Source organism: Gastrolobium bilobum, unplaced genomic scaffold, assembly GCF_033153095.1.
Source record: "Gastrolobium bilobum isolate Gb01-03AN ecotype WA unplaced genomic scaffold, APGP_CSIRO_Gbil_v1 utg7782, whole genome shotgun sequence".
NCBI classification, from domain to species: domain Eukaryota; kingdom Viridiplantae; phylum Streptophyta; class Magnoliopsida; order Fabales; family Fabaceae; genus Gastrolobium; species Gastrolobium bilobum.
Genome location: NW_026899380.1, coordinates 491,523 through 507,471, shown reverse-complemented (window position 1 = coordinate 507,471; position 15,949 = coordinate 491,523). Strand labels below are relative to the sequence as shown.

At 32.4% G+C, this 15,949-nt stretch overlaps 1 protein-coding gene across 1 annotated transcript; it reads left to right on the top strand.

Annotated features, from left to right (window-relative positions):
- Nucleotides 1–286: 286 nt before the first annotated feature.
- Nucleotides 287–8,400, top strand: LOC133290055 (uncharacterized). The gene is made up of 21 exons (XM_061488108.1): nucleotides 287–337; nucleotides 628–1,361; nucleotides 1,465–1,494; nucleotides 1,974–2,114; nucleotides 2,200–2,321; nucleotides 2,521–2,685; nucleotides 3,055–3,160; nucleotides 3,548–3,653; nucleotides 3,742–3,852; nucleotides 4,282–4,445; nucleotides 4,583–4,700; nucleotides 5,306–5,530; nucleotides 5,813–6,021; nucleotides 6,436–6,603; nucleotides 6,698–6,803; nucleotides 6,892–7,029; nucleotides 7,158–7,316; nucleotides 7,437–7,643; nucleotides 7,776–7,970; nucleotides 8,053–8,124; nucleotides 8,242–8,400. The coding sequence occupies exons 1-21, from the start codon at nucleotides 287–289 to the stop codon at nucleotides 8,398–8,400; spliced, it is 3,486 nt and encodes a 1,161-aa protein (XP_061344092.1).
- The last annotated feature ends 7,549 nt before the right edge of the window (nucleotides 8,401–15,949 follow it).

Genomic DNA, 15,949 nt, shown 5'->3' with positions numbered 1-15,949 from the left:
AAAAAGAAAAAATTATGGAATTATATATTTAATTGTGTCCTTTTCTAACAGTACTATCCTTTATTTTACGAGGCATTATTTAATATAAATAGGACTCGACTATTATTCGTATAATTCCAACTTATAATATAGTCATACAGTTTTGAAGACTGAGAATCAAACTAGCCGTTGTATTAGTTGTAAAGTGCTTCAGTTCTTAGGCTCTTCTGTTTTTGGTTTGGGCAACATAGCTTGATCCGTTGATTCTGCTCTCACTGTCTCGTCTTCTTGCAATCAAGAAAGCAAGATGATGTTCACCGATGGTCTAGACGAAAACGCGATCCAATGGATCAAGCAGGTTCTCTCAAAATTTCTCTTTTTTCTTTTTTGATTTTTCAAACGGGTCTTGCTCAGTCCTGCATTTGAAACCCATTTAACTTTACTCTGTTTGAAATCTCATTTTGAAGGGAATTCGATTCTGTCTTTTCTGCTTTGAACTTTTGTTTTCTTTTTTCATTAACTTTGCTTTTGATGGGGTATCTTGGAATTGGTTTTGATTCTATGTTTCTTTAAATCCTGGTGGATAAGGGTTCCTTCAAAGCTTTGGCCTTTATTAAATTTTGAATGTTTTTCAAACCTCATTTACAGGGAACACAAGCTAAAGAAGAGTCTCCCATAAAGTCTCCTCTAACAGAGAAAATTACATCTGACCCATTTCCAAGATCTCCTCTTTTGAGCAGTGGTAACAGTCTGAATTCTTCAGTTTTGCCTCCATTGAAGTTTCACTCTGCCTTGTTGGCTCCTCGGAACCTTGCTTTTGGTTTTGGTGATCATGGCGGGGACAGTGATGAAAGCATGGCTTCATCCCCTGAGCATGGAAATTTCTCTGAGGAGGAAGAAGAAGTCTCTGGTCCCAATAACCTTGATTACTCGGATAGGCCAATAGCACAGTGTTATGATGAGGAACAACTGTTTGGTTGTAAGCTCGTTAAACCTGAAGGGCACAATGGGATTCTGAAGAGAGGTTTGGCCAATGAAAATCTAACCATTCAAGTTCCAAACTGTGTCAGAAGATTTACAGATGGAGAATTGGGTTTCAAGAAATGTGTTCAAAAGAAGCTGACTCCGTGTGGGGGGGTTCAGCTTCAAAAGCAACATCACCAGCGTAATCTGAATTGCCTTGATGACCCAATTGAATTTGGCACTCCAAGTGCTCCTCCTATCATTGGTGATAATTCAGAAGGCTCGGTAAGAGTAACGAATGAAGGAACTGACCATGGATCTTGGCCATCAAAAGAATCAATGGATTGTGATGGGAGAAGTGAGAGTTCAATTGAACAAAAACCCAAAATTTTTGTAAAAGCCACTGAGACTGGTGAAAGGTATTGCTATTGCTATTGCTATCTCCACTGCAGCCACTTTCATGAGATTTCTCTCTCCGTCTCTTTTTTCTTTTTTTCTTTGTTTGTTGTTTTACTTTTGTAGTTCTTCCTTAACAGTTGCCATGTCCTTTTGGTATTAAACTTTGCAGACTGGACAGAATTTTTACAGAAGACACAGAAAGACAGACTTCTCATCCACAATATTACAACACCAGGTGCTGTCAACCTTCAACTTTTGCTTTGTATTTAACAATTACCAGATGGCTGTCAACCTTAACTTCATGCATTGTTGTAAAACTTATAACAAGATCAAGAGATCAACAGAAAAAAAATACACAAAGATGTAGATTTACCTTATTTTGCATCTTGAATTTTCCGTAAGGTCTATTTTGAGTAGAGATTTTAAAGGGAGAATATTCAGCAAGAATGGTATGAGCTCTGAGTTAACTAATTACGTTTCACAAAAACAAGTTTCCATTCTTATGCAGGTCTTCATGAGTCTGAGATTTGAATCCACATTAATGCTTTGCTAATATTTACTATAGTTCACATAATCATTTTGAATTTCGCATTTGTAAGTTCTCTTACTTTTATGGCATGTAATCTCAGCAGTTGCAATAGTCAATATGCCTGGCAAACCCTCATCACTTATGATGCCTGCATACGTTTATGTCTTCAAGCATGGGCAAGAGGCTGCACTGAGGCACCAGAGTTTTTAAAAGAGGAGTGCCTGGCTCTTCGAAGTGCCTTTGGGTGGGTTCCATTTTGTTTTACAAGTACACTTCTTTGGCTTTATTTATTGTTCTCAATCATTTCTCTTATTTCTCTAATTCCATAGATTGCATGAGTTCTTGTTGCAACCTCGAGGTGTAAAGCCATTTGAAGGCAGGAATACAAGGAATTCAGAACAAACAATTCCCCTGAAGATGAAGAAGGTTGTAGGGAAAATAAGAGTGGAAGGTAACCTTATAATCTGAACAGAATTTTACCATTAAATTTCTGGGATTTCAAATATTTTTATTATTGTAGATAGATGTATGAAAAGGCATTTTTTTTTTTAATTTATATATTTTAAAACTTACTAATATAATTATTATTATGGTTATAACATTGAACCCTCTTCAGACATTTAATTTGAGGTGCTATATCAAAATTGCAGTGAAGAAACTTCGCATTATACCAAGACGAAAACTTAAGAACACAATTTCACAGCGAGGATCAATCTACATGCTAGCTGGGGTGGAGTATGTCCAGCATGTTTCATCACTTGTAAAAGTTGGCATAAATTCTATGAAGTTAGCCTCGTTCTCAATGACATCAGAAGGTTAGTGCATGTGACGGAAGGTTTCTGCAACTCTTCTTATCTTTATAGTTTAGAAATCTTTTGACCTTGATATGTGCTTTGTGTTCAAGTGAAAAACTGTTAGAAATTATTAGGATCTGTCAGCAGTCATACTTTACCATCCATCTAATAAATTGAGCTTTTAAATTATCTTTTTCGGTATGCCGACTCTAATTCCCTCTTTGAGTCGGCCTTAGGTATCTTCACAAGTTTCAACTCTTTGAGCCTGCTATGAGATTAATCCTGAGTCGGGACTTAGTCAAAGCTATTTAAAATTTTGTATTTTGATATAAACATTAATCCTGCTATTGCATCGCGAACGAGTTAAAGGCATTTGTTTTGTTCTTGTAGAGCCACTACATTGTTTAATCCGACTTAAGAGTACAACAGAAGAAAATGATTCAGAGCCATGTTCTGCAATTTTTTTGCGCCCTGGAAGTGGAGATTACCATGATTTGTAAGTTTCATTTTTTATTTTCTCTTTTAATTGGGAAAAGTGCTTCTAATTGACCTGCTGTTTAGGCTCTTGGGAAATAGTGCAGCATTAAAATCAGTGAAGGTTTTGCATATGCATCTTAAACAAGATATCTAGTCGAAGACAAATGATGAAGAAACTTTGTCGCAGGAACTAATCTTAAACATTTGAAAATCATACATTACTCATTAGGTTCTGGTGTTCTACCAGTATACAGCTTAGTGTATTTCTTTCTTTGCATTACTTGGTGATTTCAGAACATTATAGATTCTTTGAGACAACTACAATCACACGTTGTCATGAAAAAAAGGAAGTTTATTCCATTATAGAAATACATGTAATGTTATTAATAATTGCATATAATTTCAGTTTCCCATTGAACCAAGGGGATGCTTTACTCGTAGAAGTCCAAGATCCTAAAAAGGCAATCCACGGTGAGGCCAGAATTCCAATTTCATCCCTCAGTGATAATCCTGTATGTGCTCCACTGTCTTACGGTCTATAGATATTACTCTTCCCCTTACACCAGCCACATTTATGAAATGAATTTTCTTGATATGCAGACTGACAGAATTCAGTGGTGGCCAATATATCATGATGAACATGAATGTGTTGGCAAGATCCAGCTCTCCATTGGCAGGACAATGACAAGCGATGAGAACAATCATATAAAGGTTCAATCTCTACCAAGATTAAGTTCAATAAATCTTGTTTTATCAAATAGAATTTTCCAGTGTGTTGATGTAAGAAGATCATCTTCCAATTCGACAACTGGATTACAAAGACATGATAGTTTATTTATCAAGCATGAAAATTGTTCTCAATAACTATAATTCTTTACCTTTTATGAAATTAACTATGGAGAGGATCGAACATATCCACTGTGTATAATCAGGTTATCAATGTAGTTAGTAAGAGAGAAAATTATTCTAATTTGATCAGTCAAAGGACTAACTAGATTTTTTTTAAAGCCATGTCATGATTTAGTAATAGTTTTATGTGTTTCTACCCGTAGCCACTAGCCACCAATATGGTCATTTCTGGCTATTCTATTCCGAGCATAGACCAATGTTTTCATTTGCTCGGTTTTACATTTTCTGCAGAGTGCACCTGTTGTGGAAACTCAAGCTTATGATTTGTTGTTGGAGGGTGCCATGCGTGCACAACATTTCCACTCCCGAAACTTGCGGCTAAATGGGCCTTGGAAATGGTTGTTAGATGAATTTGCAGATTACTATGAGGTTTCTAATTCATATGCTAAATTGAGGTATTTGAATGTCGTATGCACACCCCAAAAAACAGGGCAAAAAGAATCAGTTTTGTCAACATTCTTTACGAGATACAAAATTGCTTTTATTTTTTTTCTTTCTCCAATTATCTTCACTTACCTTCGGTTTTTGGTAGATATCTATCACATGTCATGAATGTGGCAACTCCAACCAAGGACTGCCTAGAGCTTGTGAGAGAGTTGCTTGAACCCCTAATAAAGGCCAGAAGTGACCGGAGTCTGACCAGGCAGGAGGTAAGCTGTATATTGTTTCTTTCCCCTTGCAGTAACTTGTCGAATCATGTACTTTGCTTTTCTTTGTTTTATGTTGTTCCTGCTTCTAATTGTTTTAATATGTTAAGCAAATGGGATTGGTTTAGACTTTAGACAAATACTTATTATACATTCAGTAATGAGCAAGTGCTTGTATGATTCAGGAGGGTTTTTTTTTTTGGGTATTAGTCATCATCAGGAGGAGTCCTAGAAATTGCAGAACATGGATGAGATATCAAAGACATTGTATTTTAAGACATTTTTGCACAAAAAGAAATTTTATCACAGAAGAGGGGAATTTTAGTTTAAAAGGAATCATGTTTTGTCCATTGGTTTTCAGAATGGGTTGATAGAAGTCAATATACCCAGCTGTTTAGAGAAGGGGGGGGGGGGGGGGTTGAAGATTGAAGAAACCTTTTGAGCAAATAAACTTTACTGTTTAACATTGATGTATTGCTTGTTGTTTCTAACTGTTTACCTTGAAATTTGTCATTTTTTTAATTGTAATGTTGTCTGTAACTAACCAGACTATTCATCGTTGGAAATGGATAGTGAGTATTAATTTCTCTATTTTTTTGATCTCACAGAGAAGTATACTTTCGGATTGTGAAACTCAAATTGAAAGTCTTCTGGCTACTGTTTTTGAGAATTACAAATCGCTAGATGAAAACTCACCTACAGGTTTAACTGATCATTTTGGGCCAGCATTTGATTCTGCAGCACCGGCCCTGGATCCTGCCGTACAAGTCTATTGTAGTCTTCATGATATACTGTCTCTAGATGCTCAAACTATTCTAAGAAACTATCTGCAGGTAATTTTATATTGCCACTGTTACTGATAAGTAATAACTGATGCTCTTGTTCAATTTAACTTATAGTATAGATGCTTGAATCTGATTTATGCCTACATATAAAGAGTGGTCTTTTCCTGGAAATTGTAGCTTTCAGTCCCACCTTCTCACAGCCTATATATAGTATATAAAGATTAAAATTACAGTTCATACCAACACAAAAGGTCTTTGGGATCATTACTGCAACAATATCACATTAGATTTCATTTTTTAGAGTCTAAATGAAAAGGTTACTGTTGTCAGACTGCAGCAAGAAAAAGGTGCAGAAAACACATGATGGAGACTGATGAATTTGTGTCAAGCACTTCTGAATGTTACCAAATGGATACCGTTACCTTCTCAACGGCATACCTAAAGATGAAAAACCTTTGTGTTTCTATAAGAAATGAAATTCAGGCAGACATAAAGATCCACAGCCAGCATACAATCCACCGTCAGCATATATTCCCCAGGTATTTGGCTACAACAGCTATCTTTAGTAAGTTGACAATACTGTTAACAGTGCATACATATTGCTATTCAATCACACATAATGTTTGTTTTCTTGGTTATTTATGTCTTTGCCCCCAAAAGCAAACATGAAGCACATTTTATTTATCTATTTTCCTTTTGCTGTGCTAGGAGGTGCAGTTCGTTTTTATTTAATATCAAGATTTTGAAATTTCACTTGGTTTAACAGAATTTTATTTCCTTCTGTTTCAGACATTACTTAAAATTCTTTCTGTCCTCAATTTCTAAAAAAAAATTCTTTCTGTTCATATCTGCATTAGCGCAGCATTGCACATATTCCCTCATTTATTTTGGCTCCATACATTTTAATCTTGGTTACATTATGGATTTTCTGAGGTCTATTATTCAATTTTCAGCTCCATTGACCTGACAAACATCACAGCAGCCGTTTACAGCACGGAGCTGTCTAATAGGCTGAGAACTTTCCTTTCTGCATGGCCACCATCGAGTCCACAGACACATGTGAATGAGCTTCTAGTTGCAATTGCAGACTTTGAACGGGATCTTGAGTCATGGAATATAAGGTTTGTCAAAGAAACTTCTCCCATTGCACTCCAAAATTTAGATTTCCCAAAATTGTAATATTATTCCTGACATGCGATACTCTTCATGCTTCAGTCCTGTGCAGGGAGGTGTAGACTCCAGAAATTTATTCCACAACTATATCATGGTGTGGATACAGGATATGCAACTTAGTTTGCTTGATTTATGTAAAGCAGAAAAGGTAGTCATTATTTCAGTTACTTTATGTACAACATAACACTTAAGTCTATAAATGAAATGACCTTCCTCAATACAAACAAATGATTCAGGTGCCATGGGCTGGAGTAATCACAAACCATTCCACCTCCCCATTTGCTGAGGAAATGTATGACAAAGTCAAAGACAATCTTATCCAGTACGAAGTAGTAATCAGTAGATGGCCTCAATACTCACTTTATTTGGAAAGTGTAAGTTCTAAACTAGGAGATATTTCTATAAAGCCGTCTGCTTTTAAAATCTCCTTTTCAATAGTGTCTGTCTTCTTTCATGGATACACCTTGACTTGGCATTTTTTTCCCCCTTTTCTCTTTGGAAGGCTGTTGCAAATGTTGAAAGGGCAATCATGAAATCCCTTGAGAAACAATACAGTGATATCTTAACTCCTTTGAAAGATAGCATACCTAAGAGACTTCACTTGCAAGTTCAAAAGCTGGCAAGAAGACAATCAGCTACTGTTCAGTTGGTTCCTAATCAAGTAAGTTCCCCCTATATGGCTATATTTTGTCCAGGTCCTGTAATCGAACTCAGTTTAAATGCTTATATATAATGTGTTTATATATTGAAACATTTTCTTATAATATTTTGCTTTATCCAGTTGGGAATATTCTTGAACACCATCAAGAGGATTCTTGATGTCCTCCATTGTAGAGTGGAAGACATCCTAAATTCATGGGCATCCTGTCTCCCTGTCGTGGTAGATAAGAAGACACTGTTTGGAGAGCAAATGAACGGAATCACTGTTCTATTGAGAACCAAATACAAAACTTATTTGCAAGCAATAATAGGGAATCTTGTCAACAATGTAAGATCATTCAGACTCCAGTTTTTTCTGTTATTTCTATGTCTAAAGCAAAAAACATTGTATGCCATAAAAATTTTGTTTGGAAATGTCAATAATATACAATTGCTGAAGTTAAAGTTTTGAATTATTCAGATGCAAGCTAATCGGAGCACACGGCTGAAAAAGATCCTTGAGGAAACAACAGAAGCAGATGGAGAGGCAGAAATCCGTGAAAGAATGCAGTTGCTGAATTCACAACTCATTGACTTTATTTCCAACCTGCATGAGGTCTTTACTAGCCAGATCTTTATAGCAACATGTCGTGGATTATGGGATAGGATGGGAGAGGTGACCAACTAAAAGTTTTATGTGTTGACATGATTGGCTCAGATTTTTCTCGGGTCTAATTTATTTTAATTCGTTGTGCTAGATTATTTTGAAATTTCTCGAAGGGAGGAAAGAAAACAGGATATGGTACAATGGATCTTGCTATGCTCTTGGGGTAAGTCAATATTAGATTATTAAGACAAAGGGAAACTGAGTTCTAACTAAGTTGTCTTCTCTTATGTTCTTAGCTTCAACATTGTAAACTAAGACCACTGAATGTTTCACTTTGTAGATATTGGATGACACATTTGCTTCCCAGATGCAAAGATTGCGAGGAAATGCATTGCAAGAGAAGGATATTGAGCCTCCTCGCTCGGTGATTGAAGCCCGCTCTATTCTTTGCAAAGACACAACAAATACAACCGACCCATCTACTTACTTTTACATATAGAGTTTAGTTAGCTTTTGATATATATATATATATATTGCCAGATTTCCTTTTTCTTATTGAAATTCATTCGTTATTGTACATTATCATTTTATTCATACAAACGTAGTACCAATTTTTTGGAAAATATTTCATTTTATTCTTTTTGCATCTAAATGTAATAATATATTCTTAATCAGAGGTTGACCAATGTAATAAAAGGGGGGGTCACTATAGTTGTATTTTATAATTAATGGACGTTTTGCGAGATATTTGGCTGTTTAATTTGACCTCTGAGACAACTGGAGCTGATGCTACTTATTTTTCATGATTTTTTTTTTTTTTTTGTAAAGGATGATTTTTTATTTTATTTTTTAAATACAATCTATAGTGAAATCATTAACAGTCCTCAAAATGAATATACTAATGTTCAAGAGGCCAAATGAAACGTTTCTTGTCTCAAGATTCCGCAGTTTACCAATTCAGGACTTGATAAACAGTGGATATTACAGAAGGTACTCTAAACAGGAATAGTCTCGCTTCCAAGACTATATGGGCACACTTCGGGAAGACATTTTGGGCATCTTTGATAAAGTCTTTTTGGGGACGTTTGGTACAGGAGAAATTTTTATTTGTCCGGGAATTTTGATTTTCAAAAATATAATTTTTGCATTCAGTTTACGATAATATCTGAAAATTTAAAATTTAGAAAAATTTAATTTCCCGGGAATCCCTCAAAATCCCGCGTACCAAACGCGCCCTAGTATAAGATCTGATTGAATTTTAATATTATTCAGCGTTTGGCATGTTATTATATAAAATAATATATTGTATAAGATAATATCATCTAGTATTTGGTAATGCACTGTATAATACTATATATGATAAAAATAAATATTTTTAATAAAAATATCCTTTAATAAAGAATTTATATAATTCTTCAAAAAATATCATATGATATTAATTTTTATAAAAAAAATTTGATCAGTGTGTCCAAAATATAAATTAATTTTTATAAAAATAAAAATATTCAATATTTTAAAAATTAATATATTGAAAAATATATTTTTATTTTATTAGATTAATATTAAAATAATATATTAATTTTTAAAAATTACATTGGTCAACGATGTTAATACATCAATCTCTTATAGTATTAAGTTATACGATGGTTTTGATGTATTAAGGGATTATGCTGTATAAGCTTATACTATACGATGGTCATACCAAACAACTGAAAATATCGTAACGTATAGTATAAGCTTATACTATCATGTCTTATACGTCACATCAAACAGGCCCTAAAAAGAAAACGATTAATGATTCACTATGAAGCACTGACACTTCAAAACTCCTGACGTATCGTATCTGACACTCACCGACACTCTGACACTTCAACACTTGTTGCAAAGACTCAAAAAAGGTTATGTTGCATTGTATTTTGAGTTCCAACTATTAGATTCGTTAGATTACGATTACGATTTTATTGAGTTTAATATAAACATTTGGGATATCTTATGTTTCTTTGCAAAAATTGATGGGTATTATAAGTTTAACTTTATTTTTTTATTAAATTATTGAATACTAAATATATTATACACTACATAAAATAAAAATATTATATAATATCAAAATGTGTCCTAACATGTCGAAATTTTACATTTTTTAAAATTAATGCGTCAGAGAGTCGTGTTGTATCGTATCTCGTGTCCCGTGTCGATATCCGTACAAATGATTCAATTATCTCATTGTTCAAAACCACTTGGTCTGTTATCAAAAAAAAAAAAAAAAAAAAAAAACCACTTGGTCTATTGATGAGAAGTTTAAATAGTTTGTAAGAAGTCGTGATTGGATACGCTGCCTAAATTACAACCTACATCCTATATTACACCATTAATAATTTTCAAATAAAAAATAGTAATGGAAACATTTTAGAAACATTCAAAGAAGTCGTGATTCAATTATCTCATCTTCTTTTTTTAATCCTTATTCTATTTATTTATTTTTTAGAAACATTTTATCTTTCTTTTTTCTTTTAGTCTTTTATTAAGTATTCTAAGCTTTCATAATATTTGATCTTATTTTTTATCACTTTATTTTCTTCTTCTAAGAAGAGTAAAATAAGTATATTTAGTCAAATATTTAACAGTGTTAAGGAGAGGGTGAATAGAAAAAACCATAGCTTTAAGTAATTTAAAGAAAAATATAGAGGTGTAAGCAATGTTGTCAAAAGTTTATACTTTCTACTACTTGAGGTCAAGATACAAAATTATATATATATATATATATAGATAGAATATTCTTACACTGGTGTAAGAGTTAGAAGTCTTACACTCAATCTTGACCATTGATCCACTTGTATCCAATGACTCACATTACTAAAAAAATTGAACCCTTAGATATAAATGGTATCAACGGACAAGATTAAGAGTGTAACTTACACTGGTGTAAAATAATCCTAACTTATATATATATATATATATATATATATATATATATATATATATATGCATGTAAAAAAAATCTCATAATGAACATGTGTGTTGAGCCACTTATTTATCTAAAAAGGAAAAAAAATTGATAACCAAGTATCAAGATTATAAACAGTGATAACTAACAAAAAATGGATAACCAACATGCTCTAACTGCTTCATACACTCTGCAGATTTTGGATCATCACTCATCAGGATATCATTCAACTTCTTTCAATGCACACAATGATTCAAAAACACAAAATAATTCTCATAGCATAACTTATAATAGAATTGCAGCTTTATAGGACATAATTATGAAAGACATATATCCAAACAAAAAGATATCAAGATATTGTGCATATGATTTGGGGAAAATGAAATATATGATTTTTTTAATTTCTTTTTTTGTAAATCTTTATTTAAAAAAAATAGTTTTAAGTAAAAATGGTAAAAACGTAAGTTTTAACAAATTTTTACGTTTTTACACGACGTTTTTACCAGTTTTTACTGAGGACAGTTTTTACTTACGTTTTAACACGCACCACTCTAGTAAAAACGTAAGTTTTTATTTTTACACTAGTTTTTGACAACAATGGGTGTAAATGATTCAAAACAACAACGCATGAGATTTTTGAACTTTTTCCTGTTTATTTTTTTTTAGTTTCCAAACTGGTTCATCCTTGGTTGTAAGCTTAAGTCTATTCCAATGGATGTTAATCTCAACTTATCAATACATGATGAGGAACCTCTACAAGATCCCATCGCATATAGACATCTCATTGGGCAGCTTTGTGTTTAACAATCACTAGGCCGACTTATGTTTTAGTGTTAATTATCTGAGTCGGTTTTTATATATCCTCTCCTAAACTCCCATATTTATAGGTTGCCCAACATTTACTTGCTTATGTTAAATCCACTGTTGGCCAAGGCATATTTTTATCTGTTGATTTTGCTGTTTTTTTTGTGATTCTGGTTGGGCTTCATGCCTTGACACCAAAAGGTCGATTTCTGGTATTGTGTCTTCATTGGTGATTCTCTTATATATTGGAAATCAAAGAAACAGGGTATAATATCCCATTCCTTTGTTGAAGCTGAATATAGATCTATGGCAAATGCTACGTGTGAAATTATGTGATTGTTTTCTATATTAAATGATCTTCATATCCATCCATCTTCAGCACACTTGTTTTGTGATAATCAGGCTGCCCTCCATATTGTTGTCAATCCGGTATTTCATGAATGCACTAAAGGGGTGTTTGGTATAAGGTTTTTTTTAGGATTATCGGGAAATTGAGGACAATAATCTTATTTACCCACGTTTGGTACGAAATTTCTAAAAGTTTTCCAGAAATATGATTTTGTGTGTAATTTGTTTGAAAAGACCATCCAAGAATACCACACAGAGGGTGGTATTCTAGGATTTCCATGACAAGGAAAATTTGAACACAACCAATCATAACATCAAGAAAATTAAACTAACATTCCCGAAAATATTTCGGCCCACCAAACAACTTTTTGGTAACATTTTTAGGAAACTCATTTTCTCACCGTATTCTTAAAAATCATGATTTCCAGGTAAAAAAACTTTATCCGCTACGAAACGCCCCCTAAGCACATTGAAATTGATTGTCATTTGATGCGTGAGCATATCTCCGAGGGTCATCCTCAAACCTTTTCATATTTCTTCGTCATAGCAACTAGCTGACTGATTTATTCACAAAAGTTGTCCATCCATCACACTTTAGTTATATGCGTTTCAAGATGGGAGTGCTCAATATCCATTCTCCATCTCGAGGGGAAGAATTAACATATTTTTTATAGTGTTTATAGGCTGCATTTTTTTTTTTATGTAGCTCTTTTGTATTTTTCTTGGCTGAGTTTGTTATGTCAACTGATAGTTTGTTATTCTATTTTGCTATATATCCATCCTTTTGTGCATACATACATTGAGAGGAAAATACATATTTTTTATAGTGTTTATGTAGCTCTTTTGTATTTTTCTTGACCGAGTTTGTTATGTCAACTGATAGTTTGTTATTTTGTTTTGCTATATATCAATCCTTTTGTACATAGAGACATTGAGAGGAAAATTTGAGAATCATTTCTTCACGGATCTTTCTTCGTTTTCTATACAACAATCGAATGATAGTTTGTTATTTTGTTTTGCTATATATCAATCCTTTTGTACATAGAGACATTGAGAGGAAAATTTGAGAATCATTTCTTCACAGATCTTTCTTCGTTTTCTATACAACAATCGAACTCAGCACATTAGAGTGATGAGCGCCACTTTATACCACTAGACCACTATCACTAGTTGAATAAAATGCATCATTTAATATATTTATTATATAACTATTAAGTTAAGAGAATTATTTCAAAAATTGCATCCCATGGGGTTCGAACCCCTTGCATTGAGGATACACAACATAGCAAATATCACTAAACTACATTAGGTTATTGTTTAGATGACACCATTTAAAATATTTATTATATAATTAAGTATAAAATATAAAATTATATATATATATATATATATATATATCTGATTCAACCAGTGACCCACCAGTTGAACCATTGACCCAGTGATCCAGTATCTCGGTCGGGTCAATGACCAGTCCGGTTCTAATAACATTGGTTTGGGTAACAAGATTGAAAGCCTTTATGGCAAATTTTTTATTTTTTTATTAAGTTAAAAATACTTTTATGTGTTTACCCAAAAAAAAAAAATCTACCTTTATGTTAAAGCTAAAAAAGAGAATTTTAAAAATAAAGATACAAGCTATTTGATGATTATATAAATTTTTAACTTAAAAATTGTTCATTAAAAAAACACATTAAAAAAAAAGCTTATACAATTTAAAAAATGGATAAGTTATCATACTTACATTTTTTCATGCTACATTGCCTACTAATCTCTAACACTATTAGATCATAATCTCAACTAATCTTTATCATTTTTTTCTCTTGAGATTATAATCTAACGATGTTGGAGATTGGTAGACAAGATAAACATGAAAAAGAGGTAGGTATAATAACCTATAAAAAAACTCATTTTAGGAGCTTTTGGATTTTGACTTTTTTATTTGCTATATAAAAAAAATTCTTTTTATTATAAGAGTTTTTATAAAAATCTGTTTAGCTTAACTTCCACTTATAAGGAGAAGAGAAGCTAAAAAAAAAATCTCCCAAACATGCATTAAGTTTTTTTTTTTTTTTTTGTAAATGTAAGCCAAGAGAAAACTTAAAATGTTATATTTTTAATCCAAAAATTATAATATATAAAAAATAAAAATAGAAAACTTAATATTATTTATAAAATCTAAATTTATAATTTATTCTGACCTCGATCTTAATCAATTTTATTATATTTTTGTCATCACCATTGTCAAATTTTGAGTCCATAGTTTATTTGTATGTGTCATTTTTAATTATTTATAAAAAATATTTTTTAAATTTATACAAATTATTTTTGTAGTTGTTATGCTTGAGGCAGATATGTCCGATCGAAGGTCGGGTGTTTGATGTTGGATCTAGGCTTTCTCTCTAGATACCTATGAACTAGGTATCTTGGGGACAGCTGATCACTACATACTATATGATGACTTTAGCCAGAAGGGGTGTGTTTATGCACTGTCGTGTCTTAATGAAATAGGGTTAGAGAGATCAGTCACATCTGCGGTCCTTAGTCCCTATTTATAGAGATTACCTCTGGGCTGATTCGGGTTGGGCTTCTTGCTATTGTGGGCCTTCCTCTAAACCATAAGAGTAGTTAAAAATATTTTTGATATACGTTATTTAAATGCAAAATAATTTATCTTTTAAAAAAATCATATAATGCATACAAAATATTTTTTTTTTTAAAAGGTCATCCCAAGCGCGCACAAATATTCTTAGAATACCTACCTTTTTGTCTTTATTTTACCCATACGCCTCTATGTAATTCCATAGAGCATTGTCTCTTTGCGAATCACACGCATTTCAAATTGTGATTACTTCACCAATTGATTATGGTAAAAGTGTTTGTGATTTTAAATGACAGAAAGTTATGTCATTTTAAGAGAGATACAGACACAGAAAATTTGAATTTTAAATTAAAAAAAATCACCTACTTTCTTTCTCCCATGATTTCTGTTTTTCTGTGTCTATCTCTCTCCTAAAATGATATAACTTATTTCATTTAAAATGATAAACACCAAACTCATTGATTATACTTGAAAGAGCTGAAATCTCATCGCTGTAATCTCTTTTGCACTACGAATAGCATCAGGGAAAGGAAGTACAGGATTGAGCAGTATACATCACCTAAAAATAGTTATTTAGACGAAAAATGTTAAGTGTTCTCTTTATGTTAAGTATTCGATACATCGTTATCAAATATAATAAAAAATAATATTTTTTATATTACTTTCATCTTTATGGTTATTTTTATTGATATCCCATATTATTTATTTTTTGACAAATGAGTAGGTATTTCTAATATGCCGAAAATGGGCTCGTTTAGAAACTATATACAAAAACTTGGCTATTTGACCATTTTGTTCCTCGTTAATTAATTAATAATTATTTTGCCTCTGATTCGAAACTATCTATCAATCTGCCCCTCTTTAATCGACTACTTTGCATGTTTAATCGACTAAATGGTTGTTGGGAGATTTAATCGACTAAATCTCCCTACTTAATCGATTAAAATAAACTGACTTATTTTTTTTTGTCAAATATGGAGATTTAGTCGACTAAATAGGGAGATTTAGTCGACTAAATCTCCCAACAGCCATTTTTTGTCTGTTTTGACCATTTAGTCGATTAAAAATGCAAGGTAGTCGATTAAAGAAGGGCAGATTGATAAATAGTTTCAAATCAAGAGCAAAATGGTTATTAATTAATTAATAAAGGGCAAAAGGGTGAAAAAACCCAAAAACTTTTAAATAACTTCAAATATGAATAATATCGAATATAATGTACCGGTTCAACTATTTAACATATTTAAACACATTTGTTAATTTATTTCAACTCATAAGATATTTTCCAACATAAAATCATAACAGTATACAATTCTATTCAATTACAACCTACATCCCATATTATCCCATTAGTAA

Excerpts from the sequence above, each read along its gene's own strand:
- LOC133290055 (XM_061488108.1), top strand. The coding sequence starts at position 287 with ATGATGTTCACCGATGGTCTAGACGAAAACGCGATCCAATGGATCAAG. Across the intron at positions 2,322-2,520 it reads AGGGAAAATAAGAGTGGAAG|TGAAGAAACTTCGCATTATA; the intron begins GTAACCTTATAA and ends TCAAAATTGCAG. Across the intron at positions 7,317-7,436 it reads TTCAGTTGGTTCCTAATCAA|TTGGGAATATTCTTGAACAC; the intron begins GTAAGTTCCCCC and ends TGCTTTATCCAG.